Below are 15,068 nucleotides of genomic sequence, written 5' to 3'. Positions count from 1 at the left end.
ATTGAAATAACAAGTGTTTGGTTACTAAAGTATGCAAGATGCAAGATCATAGAGGTTACAAAGCTAATGATGCTAAAAACTATCTGGAAATACAAACTAAAATGCTAAAAGTGAATATTAAGAATCGATGGTTCTTGAAGGATGTTATTGCTTGATTCTTGTGTTACTATTCTCGTATTTATAGCGTGTGTAGGCCATCATTAGCTGTTTATAACTACCAGCCATTCTTTCAAAATATCTGTGGATGAAGGTCACAATATTGGAAGATTCAAGCCCCCTTGAGATAATGGTTTCATGTAAGGCAACAACCTAGATAGAGGTTCCAAGTCTTCAGAGATTCTAGGACCCATGTTGACTTAGTCAAGTCATTATGTAGATCATCCTTATCATTATTGAATCTCTTATTGAGCCTGACACTTCATTCACTCAGTCCAATTCTTGCTATAGCTGTTGTGTCTTTTTGAATAGACATCATCTTAGTTTTAACCCAAACACATTTTAAAATTTTTTGATACAAAAGTCTCTAAACACTTTAGTGAAATTATGACATTTTAAGTGATTAAATTGTTATTATAATTTGGGAGGATTTTATTATCATTTTTTTTTATTTTATGCTTTTAGTTTCTTTTTTATTACGCACTTGAGGACACTCTCTTTTTGCTTTAATTAATGGATGGCATAATAATAATTATTGGCACAACTTTATGACTTTTAAAGTCACGCTCCTGGATCAGTTTCTTCGACAGCTCTGTTTTAGTTTCTCTCGCGGTTCTCTTCGCCCCTCCGTCCCTCTCGTCGCTCCCTCAACTTGCTCTCACTTTCATGTTCCGGTGACGGTGAGGTATATCTCTTTCACCCTCATCTCGCTCATTCTCAGCTTCGTCTTAATCTCTGAGATCTTGCCTCTTTTCATATTTGGGAATTTATATGTCCTCTTCACCGGAAGGAAGAAATGCTTTCTGTGATCTGGGAATTAGTTTCAAACATGATGAACTGGGGAATTTGAATCGTGTGCGATCGTTAAGATCGGTGTGGGTTGGGCTTGCTATGATTATATTTTCTCCTGTTGGCTTAGGATCGTTTTAATTTATAACGAGTCTCATACTTATCTTCATTAATCTCGAACTCCATCACTTTTTGTGATTTATTGTGTGAGGAATGAACTTTATCACGTGGGTTAATTTCTATGCTCTCTGGATTTGTTATCCATTAAGCACTAACAATGAACAATATAATTTGTAAAGAGTTTGATTGGACTCGTAATTATGTTATTGTTGGTGACGGCAAAAATATGTTGATACTTCACATCATGCAATTCTTTTATTTGTCATTAGTAATCTTATGCCTGCCATAGTGGATCTCTTTTTTTTTTTTTTGGAGAATTCAATTCCACCAAAATTGGTGGAACTGATTTTTCATAGAATCCACCTTTTCCCTCACTTCCTTTATAAAAAAAAATGAAGCATTTGAAAATGGAGCATTAGATGGACCTCCAAAATAGAAAAAGTACACTAAAAAAATTATTATCAATTAAATCCTTAAAATTGTGCAATAATTTATAACCCTTCTTCCAAAATTTAGAAATAGTGTTTTTTGTATAAATGAACGCATTTTATATTCTAGCTATAAATTTTTAAAGGAGGATTATAGATTTTGGTGGGAAACTTATAAATTATCACACTATTAAATTTTTTATAAGGTACTTGTGTGTATTTTTTGGTCATTTTTTGTAATTTTTGAGTTAACTAATGGTCAAATTAACTTTTTTAATAGTAGGGTGCAAAATTATACTTATTTAGATTAGACGGAAACTAAATATAGTGAAGATTTAATTTTTTGTTTTTAAAAGAACCCCGACTAATAGTAAATAAGTTATACTAGTGGGTTTAAAGTGTCAAAAGAAAAGGGGAGAAAATAATTTGGCCAAAAAATATGAAAATACAAGGATAGAAAAAGATAAAAGAAAAGGAAAAAAATAATAGCATTTAAAAATAAACAAATAAAGAAAGAAAGAAAGAATAATGATAAGATTTTATTCAAATGTTAAAGGGAAAATTACATCACATTTAAGTTCAAGACATCAAACTCTCTCAAATGAATAGTTGAGGGGCAAAAATGCCCTTTAACCCATGAATTTATTTATATTTTGTTTGAGTTGTTTCTGCAGACATTTAATCAATAAAATTATTTTATATTTCAGATTTTATCTTTTAGTGTATGTCGATATATCTATCTCAACATTTTCATATTTGTTACTCCAATGTTATGCTCCTATTGTCCCTCTAAAACCTAATAAAATTACTTTGTGTTTGGGGCTAATTGTCATTCTTATGGTAGATGGAAGAAGCTGATTCAAAGATGTGGCCCGAGTTAATGGCTAAAGCTTTGGTAGATACTATAGATAAACTTCATGAGTTGAGTGAAGCACTTGCAGCATGGACTGAAGTATATAAGGCAAAAGCTGAGAGATATAAAGGTGAGATAAGTAAGGAGGCCACTTCTTCGTCGGATTATTCTCTTGCCAAGTGTGTGATTGCTCTTGAGGAGATGGGGTACGTCCATGAAGATAGTTATGTGAAAGCCTTGAAAACCTTGAAGGACGACCCTGGATGGAGAGAAATTTTTCTTACCATGACTCGTGACAAGAAAAAGCGATGGCTACGTCTTAATGAAAATAGATGCTTGTGAGTCTTTATTTTGTTATTGAACTTTATGACAATGCCATTAAATTTGTGAGCTTGGGTTGGTGAGGTCTTACGAGCCTTTATTCTGTCATTGAACGTTTATGGTTATTATGTCATTAAACTTGAGAGTTTGTTCTTTTTTTTTTTTTTAATGAGAAATGTAGCCAAGCCCAAAATCTAATTTATTAAGTTATCAATGACCCAAGGGCGTGCACAATCCCAAAAAAAAAAAAAACTAACATCTTGATGCAGCCATTACAAGTATTCTTTCATATGTTTGGATGGGTAAAAGAAAATATGGACAAAAAAAAATGAGCAAATATTACATGATCGTAATGCCATTATGTCAAAACATATCATATACATAATCATCTTTATAAAATTAAATTGAAAGCAAAAACTATATTAAAATTAACAACGTCAAATTAATTTAAAATTAAATTAGTTTTTAAAGATGTGTTTTTAAATTATATTTTAAAATCAAATAATTTAATAATTGTATATTATTTTTACATTTAAAAAATAGAAACGAAATGCATCAACCCCAAAACCATGCTATACAACACATGGACCTCAACAAGACTTATAACCTCTATTCTCACTTTTTTTTTTTTAACAAGGGAGAGAGAGGAGGGTAGATAATGTAAAAAATTTTACTCCCAAGATCTTTTCACTTTTGAAGAGAAAATGTGATGGATCCCACACTCCATTTTTTTTCTCACTTTTTTTTCTTCTGCTTTTCCTTCATCATCCAAATAAGTTAAAAGTTATTTTCTCTCCTAATTTTGTTAAAAATTGTGCCCTAGGCCAATTATTGTATTTTGAATATTGTGTTTTATTAAAAATTTCTCTTTATTATTATATTTTTTGCATGTTCTCTATGATAATCATTTCTTTGGATAAATCATGGTGATTGAGATTTAGATGAACATAATGCATTATTTATAATAATTTTTGTTCCTTTAGGTAATATTATAATTTCTCTTTTGAAGCCATCAATTAATTTGGTTTTGCCCACTATGGTATTAATGCTTCCATTCCTTATTATTAAATAAGAAAGATATTTTTTATCTTTAAGTATGGTGTTCATTGTAACACTATTCATGAGGCATATATCTTCATTCTTGTGTCTGATGAAAGCAAGGAATAATTAAAATAATAACTTTATAAAATGAAATTTATTCCAAGCAATAATGTTTTTATTGCAAGAAAACAAGAAAGCTAAATGAAAACATACATAAAATGTAATCCAAGTTGTTCTAATTAATTTTCAACCAAAATTTTCTAAACCTAATTTTCAAAGAAATCAACCACCTCCAAGTTTGTCATAGCATCAAGGCCCTTAGTATTATCTAACTCATTGATATCATCATTCTTGTATGCAAAATTTGCCTCAAAATTATCATTTTGAAAATTTGCTTCTACATTATTTGAATTCTTTTTTATGAAGACTTGATGAAGCTTTATTTTTCTAGATGCTCAGGCGTGCAACAAGCACATAATCAATGTCCCTTCATACCACATTGATAACATTGTATTTCAATAGTTTTTAAAGGACCATTGTTATCTCTTTTTCACCCTTCATTATTTTTCTTCTTTTGGTGGGTGTTAGGATTATAATTAGTACAATTACCACTATCATAACAGCAAGTAACATGTCCCCTGCCACAACCACGGCCACGGCTATAGTCATGACCATGGTAATTACTACATATAGTCACATTCGCTTAAGGGAATGGAGGTGATCTAGTTGGATGCATCTCATAATTTTTCATCAACAGCTCATTATTTTGTTTAGCCACAAGAAGACATGAGATTAATTCATAATACATTTTAAAACCCTTTTCACCATATTGCTATTGCAAGAGCTTATTTTAAACATGAAAAGTTGAAAATCTCTTTCTATTAAGTCATCATCAGTCATTGTCTCATCACATAATTTTAATTGAGAACTTATTTTAAAAGATGCTGAATTATATTCACTTGCATTTTTAAAAGATGCACCCTCAAATGCATCCATTCATATTGGGCTTTAAGTAAAATTACTGTATTCTGGTTGTCATACCTTCCTTTAAGATCATTCCACAATTTTAGTGGATCTTTTATTGTTAGATAGTTTGCTTCATTTCTAAGTAAAATTATATTTCCTATACCTTTAGCATATAGGTGAATTTCAACATCCAACACTCAAGATAGATAATTCTCTCATGTAATATCAACGTAATATCAAGAGCCATAAATTCAAGTGTGCAAAGATTTGCCATGATTCAAACTAAAATAACAATAACATTAGAATTATGACAACAATAATAAAATAAAGCATAGTAAATAGGGAAAATATTAACCAAGGATTCCGAGATCAATTTTATATCATTTAAGGACCAATAAATTTGTAAATTTTATTGCAGTCCATTGATCCTTGGTTGATATTGATTTTGTTGCCAAAAAGACTAAACTACCCCTAAATTGTTATTAAGAATTTGACATACAATATATTTGATATTAATAACGCTTCATTCTCACTTTAACAAGTTCTAAATGGGCTTAGATTTACAAGTGTTGATTTTACATTAACAACAATCCATTCACCTTTTGATAAGAACCCATTCGAGAATATCAATCCACTCTAAATTTTACGAATTGAAAAAAAAAAGATAGAAGAGGCTTAGATTTACAAGTGTTGCTTTTATATTAGAGAGTAACAACAACTCATTCTAAATTTTAAATTTAAGGACTGTACTTGCAAGTGTTGGAGTGGGCAACTTGCTGGTTAATGAGAATTAAGGAGTTAAGGAGGTGAGCAAGCGAGAGCAATTAAGCGAGGGTTTGAGAATTAAGAGACCAATTCTGTTATTTCTATCTTTTTTTAAAAAAATTAAGTGGGCTAACCCACAATGTAAGAAGGGCCAAAATTGACCCACATAAAAATGAACCCATTTTTTCAACCCAACCTGCCTTTTTTTTTTATGGGTGGCAGCAACTCAACCCATACTACTAGCTCTAATAATTTGTAAATTCCCTCTTCTTCAATAAATGTAAACTACATGGAATGAAAGTTTGTTATAAATAAATGAACTTTGAATTTTATTTACTGAGTTTTTGTTGTACATTCCATCTGGGTAACTTTTAAATTTTTTCTACTTCAAGAAGCATAAACCATGTGAACTATATGATATTAATCAATGTTTTGTTATTAATAAATGAAATTTGAATGTTATTTATAAAGTTTTTGTTGTAAATATCATCTAGGTAAGTTGCAAATTTTCTTTCCTTCAACAAATGTAACTTACATGGACTATGTAAAATGAATAAACGTTTTGTTGTTGTTTTTTATTGCAAAGACATTTTGTTGTTAATAAATGGACTTTGAATGTCATGTATGGATATTTCGCAAATGAAAAATTCCATCTTTTTATCAAAAAAACTTAATTCCAAGAGAGACTTTTAGGCCTATAGAATTATATCAAATTTTATTGAGTTTTAAATGAAAACTAGATTTTAAACCCCATGTGATGGATGCACATAAAGTTTAACATTTATTTGATTTGAGGAGAATGAAAAGGAAGAAAATGAGAGAAAAATTTTTATACATACATACATACATACATACATACATATATATATATATATATATTAAGCCAAAAGTTAACATAAGCATAATGTACAAAAAAAAAGTCATAAAACTAAAACATTACAAAATACCTTAGAAGAGAAATTAAATACAGAGTAAAATAAATCTTCTTGGATGACTTGGAAATGATTATCTCAAAATTTATGGAGCAAATGATTGATGTCCAAGATTATGGTGTTGAAACTATAACTAAGAATGCCGTTGGAGAAAAAAGTTATTTATAAATGCTGTTGATTTTAGGATTAAAGGTCATTTTTACCCTTCAAATTTACCTAAAAGGTCAATAGACATCCTAAACTCAATATGGATCAATTGTATCTTTTAGCATTAAAGATTTTCCCTCTCGTCACCCTGTCGTTAATTTGTTGTTCATCTTTAGCGGGCATCATATTCTATTTTTTTAATATTTTTTATTATAAAATATTTGCATTCAAGGTGCCCATTGACTCTCAAACATTAACCCAAGGAACTAAATCTTTAACGTTGAAGGACAAAAAATGATGAGCTAACAGCAGGGTGGCAAAGAAGTAAATCTTTAATGTTAAAGGATAAAATTGACTCATACAGGGTGCCCAGTGACCCTTTGAGTAAAGTTGAGGACAAAAATGATCCTTAATTAACCTTTGATTTTAATGAGAGAAAGAATTTAATGAAATTAGAAAATAAAAATTAATAAAAATATATTTATATTAAGATAATAAATACCATGTTTTGTTTTTTAAATTTTTTAAAATTTAAGTTCCAATATAAACAATAATTTATTTTAGTTTATAAATTATTCATATCCATATAAATAAAAAATAGTAAAAAAATGTTTTATTTTTAAACTTGTTTCTTTCACACCGCATAAACAATCTGTATTACTTTAAAATTTGCTATACTCCCTCCATCCTTATATATAAGATATTGTTAGCATATTTTTTAATGAATGAACCATTATACTTTTATTAAATTGAAAAAAAAAAGATAAGTACTCTCATTAATTTATTTTAAAAAAAGATATTTATTTTTTATTTACAACAATTAAAGGCAAAATTAAAATATTACTGTACTTTTAATTAGATAACTAATTTTTATTAGTTTGCATGATTTAGTTAAATACATATTATATATAAGGATAGAGAGAGTCTATGCATATAAGGAATATAAACTAACATCGCATTTTAGTTCATATTAAGAATATAATCAAATTTCAACAGTTATCAATCAAATGATGCACAAATATCAGTTTCTCACTCAGATTTGGTCAGGGAATATAAACCTTCAGCCGGTGCTTGACCCTCTCCGGCTTCTACTGATATGGATTAGCAACTTCAGCAAAAACTACAATCTTGCCATGGAGTCCTTGACAATTGCATGTGAGACCAAAGTAACAGAGTTTTTGTTGTACAGTTTATCAAGGTAATTTATAAATTTCTTCTTCTTCAGTAAATATAAATCGCATGAAATGTTTTTTTTATTGACAAATAAAATTTGAATGTCATTTATGGAGTTTTTGTTACAAATATCATTTAGGTGACTTGTAAACTTTCTCACCTTAAACAAATATAAATCATGTGAACTATGTAAAATGAATAAATGTTTTGTCATTGTTTTTTAGCCAGAAATATTTTTTTTATTAATAAATGAATTTGGAATGTTATTTATGAATATTTCACATATAAACAATTCTATCTTTTTATAAAAGAACTTAATTTCAAGAGAGACTTTTAAACCTGTAGAATTATATCAAAGTTTATTAAGCTTTTAATAAAAATATGTTGGTTCCGTGAGCTCGTAATGAGATTCTCCTAGCAATACAGTAAACCTGCTTTTGTTTTTCATTTTATGTTTTAATTTTTTTTTTATTACGCACTTGAGGACACACTCTTTTTACTTTAATTAATTAATGGATGGCATAATAATAATTATTGGCACAACTTTATGACTTTTAAAGTCACGCTCCTCGATCAGTTTCTTCGACGACTCTGTTTTAGTTTCTCTCGCGGTTCTCTTCGCGCCTCCGTCGCTCTGTCGCTCGTTCAGCTTGCTCTCTCTTTCGTGCTTCGGTGACGGAGAGGTATATTATCTCTTTTACTCTCACTCATTCTCAGCTTCGTCTTCATCTCTGAGATCTTGCCTCTTTTCATATCTGGCCATTCATATGTCCTTTTCACCGAAAAGAAGAAATGCTTTCTGTGATTTGGGAATTATAAATTGGGGAATTTGAATCTGTGCGATCGTTAAGATCGGTGTGGGTTGGGCTTTTTATGATTATGCTTTGTCTTCTAGGCTTAGGATTGTTTTAACTGTATAACGAGTCTCATACTTATCTTCATTAATCTCTAACTTCATCACTTCTTGTGATTTATTCTATGAGGAATGAACTTTATCACGTGGATCAATTTCTATGCTATATGGATTTATTACCTACTAAGCGGTAACAAGTAATATGTATAGAGTTTGATTGGACTCATAGTTATTGTTGTTGACAGATGTTGATACTTCACATCATGCAATTCTGTTTTTAGTCATTTGTAATCTTATGCCCCTTGGTGGCATGAAATTGAGATTAGAGAAGCGAAAGTGAAAGTGAAATCGAAACTTAAAAAACCAGGTTATTTGGTATAATGGATCTTATTTTTTCAGAGAATTTGGTTTCATCAAAATTGGTGGAACTCACTCCCACGTACCCATGGAACTCACTTCTTCCCTCACTTTCTTCATAAAACATTCTTCTTCTTCCACTTTCTCTTCCACTTCCCTTCCATAAAAATTGTTCCATATTATCAACCAGGGCATTATTGTTATGGTTAGGACAACGTAATATGTACTTATTTTTGTACTGTAAAATATCGGTATCCTATATGAAAAATGCCTTATTATGAGACCTAGAGAAAACTGATTATACTTCTGCTACTCATTTTTATGAAAAATTACTGATATGTTATATGATGCTGCTGTTAGCTACGACTTAGGACAAAGTACTTCCTTCCACGGTCCTTTCACTTCTTCTCTATTTTTAAAATATAAGTTTTCAGTCCTGTTCCCCCCTCCCCCCTTCTCTGTGATTTCTCTGTTTGGATCTTGCATTTCTCTTGTCGTTCCTCTGGGTTTTTGGTTTAGCTGATATTATAGTGGATTTGGGGGTTTTTGTTTCTTTATCCAGTCTTCTCATATGGGTAAGATTTTCTTTCTGGTGGGATTGGTATGTTTCTGAGATGATAACATTAATATGCATTCACAATTGTGGCGAAATCTTGTAGAAAATAATCACATCTTGAAACCTATTTATTCTACAGATTACTTGCATTTAGTTTTTATTTTCCCATGTTTACGTCATAATTATGTAATCCCTTAAATATCTAGGCTAGTTGTTTGAATTCGAATCTCAATCCCTCTAAAGCAAAGCCTATGTACCAAATAGGACCTTAGGGTTCCAAACAATCTTGAACCTATGGTTTAAGAGACAAATTGTGCTTCAACCCTTTAATCAATATGACTATTTTGAATTGGGGGCTAATTGTCATTCTTATGGTAGATGGAGGAAACTGATTCAAAGATGTGGCCTGAGTTAATAGCTAAAGCTTTGGTAGATACTATAGCTAAAAGTCATGAGTTGAGGGAAGCACTTGCTGCGTGGACTGAAGCAACTAAGGCAAAAGCTGAGAGATACAAAGGTGAGAGAAGGAAGGAGGCCACTTCTTCGTCGTCGGATTATTCTCTTGCAAAGTGTGTGATTGCTCTTGAGGAGATGGGGGACGATGCAGAATATGGTTTTGTGGAAGCCTTGAAAATTTTCAAGAGCGACCCTGAATGGAGAGAGATTTTTCTTACCATGACTTTTGACAAGAAAAAGCGATGGCTAAGTCTTGTTGAATATGGACGTTTATGAGTCTTTATGTTGTTATTGAACTTCTTGATTATGCCATTAAACTTGTGAGTTTGGGTTGGTGAGGTTTTGTGAGCCTTTATTCTGTTATTCTCTAAAAGCATGTCTCACAATAATCTGCCACTTGTCAATTTTAAGCCCGAGAGCATGCCTCAGTTGCTGTATGTTGTAAAGTCGTTCTGATCAATCGTTTCACGCCATATATCCGAAACCTTAGGAGAGTCACATTACACTACGAATTTGATGAAGTTCAAACCCGAGCTACGTCTTGCTGCTTCGCCCCCATTAACCCTCCGTTTGGATAGGGGAAAAAAAAGTTGAGGGTAAAGAAAATAGTAGATAAGGCAAGAAAGAAAATATTACCACTTTTAGTATTTGGATGGGTAGAAGAAAAGAGCAAAAAAAAAAAAAAGAGCAAATATCACATGATCATAATAAGCTTATGCCAAAATATATCATATATATAATTATATTTATTAAATTAAATTGAATGCAAAAACTATATGAAAATTAACATCATCAAATTAATTTAATATTAAATTAGTCGTTAAAAGGAAAAATGACAATAAAAATTTTTGAATTATATAAATAACATTTTGGTCACTCAAAATGTCATAAATTCTTTAAAATCCATAAGGACTTTTCTGTCATTAAAGAATTAATATAAATGATCAAATTATCCTTAATTCAAGATTTCAAATGCAAACTTGCAAATTAATGTTGCATTCTTGTGATTTTAAAAATAAAAGTTGTGAATCTTATAATAAAACTTGTAAATATCAATTGATATTTGTAACGCTTGAGGAATATAATGAATTCAAATACAAACTTGCAAATTATAGTTGAATTATTGCGATTTTAAAAAGAAAAGTTGTGAATCTTAAAAAAAAAAACTTGTGATTGACAATTGATATTACAACATTTGAGAAATACCAAGATTTCAAATGCAAACTTGCAAATTACTGTTAAATTTTTGCAATTTTAAGAAGAAAAGTTGTGAATCTTAGAATAAAACTTGTAAACAGCAAATTGATATTTGAATTAAGGGTAATTTTTGATCATTTATATTAATTCTTTAATGATAAAAAATCTCTAGGGACTTTCAAGAGAGTTATGACATTTTAAGGGATGAAAATGTAATTTACATAATTCAAAAACATTTTATTGTCACTTTCCCTTGTTAAAAATGTACTTTCATATTATATTTTAAAATCAAATAATTTAGTAAAAGTATGTGATTTTTACATTTTAAAAATAGAAATGAAATGCTCAACCCCAAAACCATATCTGTACAACAGATGAACCTCAACAAGACTAATAACCTCTATTATTACCTCTCTCTGTTTTTTTAACAAGGGGGAGAGAGAGAGGAGGGTAGATAGTGTAAAAAAATTTTACTCCAAAAACCTCTTCACTTTTGAAGAGAAAATGTAAAAGGTCCCACACTCCATTTTTGCCCACTTTTCTTTTTTCTTACTTTTCCTTTATCATCTAAATAATTTAAAAGTTATTTTTTTTCTTATTTTCTATTGGAAATTGTGCTTTAGGCCGATCATTGTATTATGAATATTGTGCTTTATTAAAACTTTCTCTTTATTATCATATTGTTTGCTTGTTCGCTATGATAATCATTTCTTTTGATAAATCATGGTGATTAAGACTTAGATGAATATAATGCATCATTTATAATAATTTTTTTCTATAAGGATAATATTATAATTGCTCTTATAAAACTATCAATTAATTTGGTTTAATAAACACACAGTCATAAACAAACATAAAATCATATAATTTAATATAGGACTAAAAAAATAAAAAGATGATATCAAATACATAAACCTAAAGAAGAAAAATAAGTATATCAAACTTCATAAAAATATTAAATAAAAAATAAAAAAAATAAAGCAATGAATAGTTGATGAGACTAGATTAAATTAAATCACTAATTACATAATTATTTTTAAATGAATAAAATGGACAAATGTAAGACCACTGTGACTAAGAAAGAGGAAAGAGAAGAAAACAAAACAATAAAATATAATGCAGCAAATGCATAAATAACAAAGTTATGAATGTTGATAGAATAATAATATAAAATATAATTATATATAATATAAGAATGCATTAATCTAAAAGGCTATACCTTATTTTTAGAGCTAATTTATGTTGATAATGTGTTATAAATTATAACTAATATGAAAAGTAAAGAAGAATAATACAAGACAAGAAATGGGGGAGAAAACAATGGAGGAGAATTTCTTATTCTCTTAGGTACATGCATGTGCTTTGGACAATGTCTCTATTTATAGGCATCTAACTATTAAAGTCTTATTCTAGTGTTAAGAAAAAAATAAAAAAGTATATGATAGTGCCTTATGTAGCCTTTGAAAGTTATAGGATATTAACTATAACTAACCCCTTCTAAACTATTCATTGGGACATTAAGAATAAGTTAATTTTAAAAAGTATAAGTTATGGATATCTATGTACAATATAATATTTATAATAGGTTATGAGTTATGACCATCAAATTGTGGTCATGCAAGGTAAAAAATAATTACTAAGAGAAAGAAAAGCAAATAAAAAGGAGACGCTACCATAGAAAATTCTCATATTTGATACTTATTTTTTTTCAATATTTGACGGTTTTTAACCGTCAAGTAAGGTTGCAACATATTTTAAGGCATCCTTACTTGATGGTTTTTGAACCGTCAATTATTTAGGTATTATTTGACAATTATTTAAAAAAAACCATTAAATATATTAATAAAAATCATTAGTGCAAAAAGCATATTTTGTGATAGTTGAAAATCATTTTTCATGACACAAGAAGCAACGTAGTGGAAACAAGTATAGTTGTAAGTATACACCTTTCGCAATAGTCACATGAAGCACTATAGAAAAAAAACATAAACTTTACGTGATAGTTATAATAACAATTGTCATAAAAAGCTATCTGGCAAAGGAATTTATCAAGAACTTTTTGTGACAGTTGTGTACAAAACTGTCATGAAAAGTTCCTTTTTCACGACAGTTATGTACAAAACTGTCGCGAAAAGTTATATTTAACCACAATTTTACAAACAATTGTCACGGTATGTGTTCTTTTTTAATTTGGTATGCTTTAAATCCCTTACTTACAAAAGCCTGCATACGTAAACAACAGCTCCAGAGATAATTATAAACATATCCATTGAAATTTCTACGTATCCAATACAAATATCTATCCAATTATCTACTCTAACTTATCAATTCTAAAAGTAAGTAGACCACATATTCCATATATGTCTCAGCTCTTGTTTGAAAAATAGCTCTAAACTATTAAAATGTTGTATATCAATAAAAATATGTGCATGCATATTAATTTAAGTATAGGGTAAAGTATAAAATATAAATTATTTTTAACAAATTATTACCTTTTCAAATGAGTGAGTAATGCCTTGAGTGATGATTTCATACATGAAAATAATCACATAATAACCACACTCTACACTTCCTGATTGTCAAGCACACTGTTAAAAAAAAATAAAATCAATTCAATTCATCAAATCAATATTATAATCTTTATTCTAATTTGGAAAAAAATTTAAAATATTTACTTGTATACACACCCACTTGATTTTATTTTTTTCTTGTCAACTATATCCTCCATCCTCCAATAATAATGTAAAGATCTACTTTTTAAATATGCACACTTAGAATATATTAAAAAGATGCTAATAATATCACAAAATAATTATTCAAAAAACTTACGATTCAAACAATGACTTCATATTATCACTTACTTCCCGTTGTAATGAACAAAACCAATATATAGTATTTTCACGAGAACAAATGATAGGTAGCATCCAATGATTGCTACAAAATATTCATTTATATTAATATCACATAATCATGCAAATATTTTATAAATAGAGAGATGAATAGGATGTTTGATAACTTTCAACAGTTGGTGCAAAAAAACACCTCTTCTTTAGTTTATTTATCGCACTTCCAATATAAGACGCTTTTTTATTTAGTTTCCCAATTGATGTTAAGAGTGGGGATAAAATTTTATAATAATGACTGACATCAACTTGAATGCATATTTTGTGGAGGAGCCTTTGATAATAACAAAAATATTAACAATAAATAAAAATATTAAATATTAAATTAGAAATAAAAATAAATACTTACATGATAAAAACTTGTATTATTGATATGTCCAACTACTCCATAATAACGAGAGCATTAGTACCATTTATGGCGACTTGAAAAGTAATATCCTTCCTAACAATGTCCTTACTTACTTGTATTTCATTAGTAAATTTGTTCATGTCAACAATTATGGAAGCTAACTGTTTCAAGTCATCTCAAATCGGTTGGGGATTGAAACCCAGTGATTCTTTTAGTTGTTGAAGTTCCTAATTGATATATAATCAAAATTAGAAAAATCTTCCATGTTAATTAAGAAATATTCAAAATTATAAAGTTTTCAAACCTCTTCAGTATCTTGTTGAACAAGCCTTCTCAACCAAATAATAAAAGTTTGTTGAGCTTATCCTAATGTTTTCACCTCCTCAGTAGGAAATAGCACAAAAGAATTAGCATCCACGACTACTTCAACAATGATCTTTACTTGATTATCTTGTAATTGTTGGTGGTAGACTATAATTGAATAGTTATACAATTTTTCATATGCAACTATACATTTTACAGGATTTTTCAAATAAATTATGCATGAAAATCCTTGATCTGAAAGGTTAGGATCATACTCTAGCTATAGAACACCACCATTTTTGTGCTTCTTGAGATTACATATGCATGGAACTGATCATTGATTGCATTCCCATCATCAAGCTTGATTTGCATTCCGCTATCATCTTTTCCACTTAGTGTATCG

General features: G+C 29.3%; 2 protein-coding genes across 2 annotated transcripts; both read left to right on the top strand.

Annotated features, from left to right (window-relative positions):
- The first annotated feature begins 722 nt into the window (after window positions 1-722).
- LOC129312760 (uncharacterized) lies at window positions 723-2,739 on the top strand. Its single transcript, XM_054955455.1, has 2 exons — window positions 723-841; window positions 2,338-2,739. Exon 2 carries the CDS (start codon window positions 2,338-2,340, stop codon window positions 2,686-2,688), a length of 351 nt encoding a protein of 116 aa, XP_054811430.1. The 5' UTR covers window positions 723-841; the 3' UTR covers window positions 2,689-2,739.
- A 5,519-nt stretch (window positions 2,740-8,258) lies between these two features.
- Window positions 8,259-10,350, top strand: LOC129312759 (uncharacterized). Its single transcript, XM_054955453.1, has 2 exons — window positions 8,259-8,374; window positions 9,836-10,350. Exon 2 carries the CDS (start codon window positions 9,836-9,838, stop codon window positions 10,187-10,189), a length of 354 nt encoding a protein of 117 aa, XP_054811428.1. The 5' UTR covers window positions 8,259-8,374; the 3' UTR covers window positions 10,190-10,350.
- The last annotated feature ends 4,718 nt before the right edge of the window (window positions 10,351-15,068 follow it).

Source organism: Prosopis cineraria, unplaced genomic scaffold (assembly GCF_029017545.1).
Source record: "Prosopis cineraria cultivar Desert tree isolate PC_DT_omini unplaced genomic scaffold, ASM2901754v1 PC6, whole genome shotgun sequence".
Classification (NCBI taxonomy): Eukaryota; Viridiplantae; Streptophyta; class Magnoliopsida; order Fabales; family Fabaceae; genus Prosopis; species Prosopis cineraria.
Note: the sequence above shows the minus strand (reverse complement) of the source record. Positions and strands in the feature narration are given on the sequence as shown.

Bases quoted from the DNA above. Each gene is read 5' to 3' on its own strand.
- LOC129312760 (XM_054955455.1), top strand. From the start codon at position 2,338: ATGGAAGAAGCTGATTCAAAGATGTGGCCCGAGTTAATGGCTAAAGCT.
- LOC129312759 (XM_054955453.1), top strand. From the start codon at position 9,836: ATGGAGGAAACTGATTCAAAGATGTGGCCTGAGTTAATAGCTAAAGCT.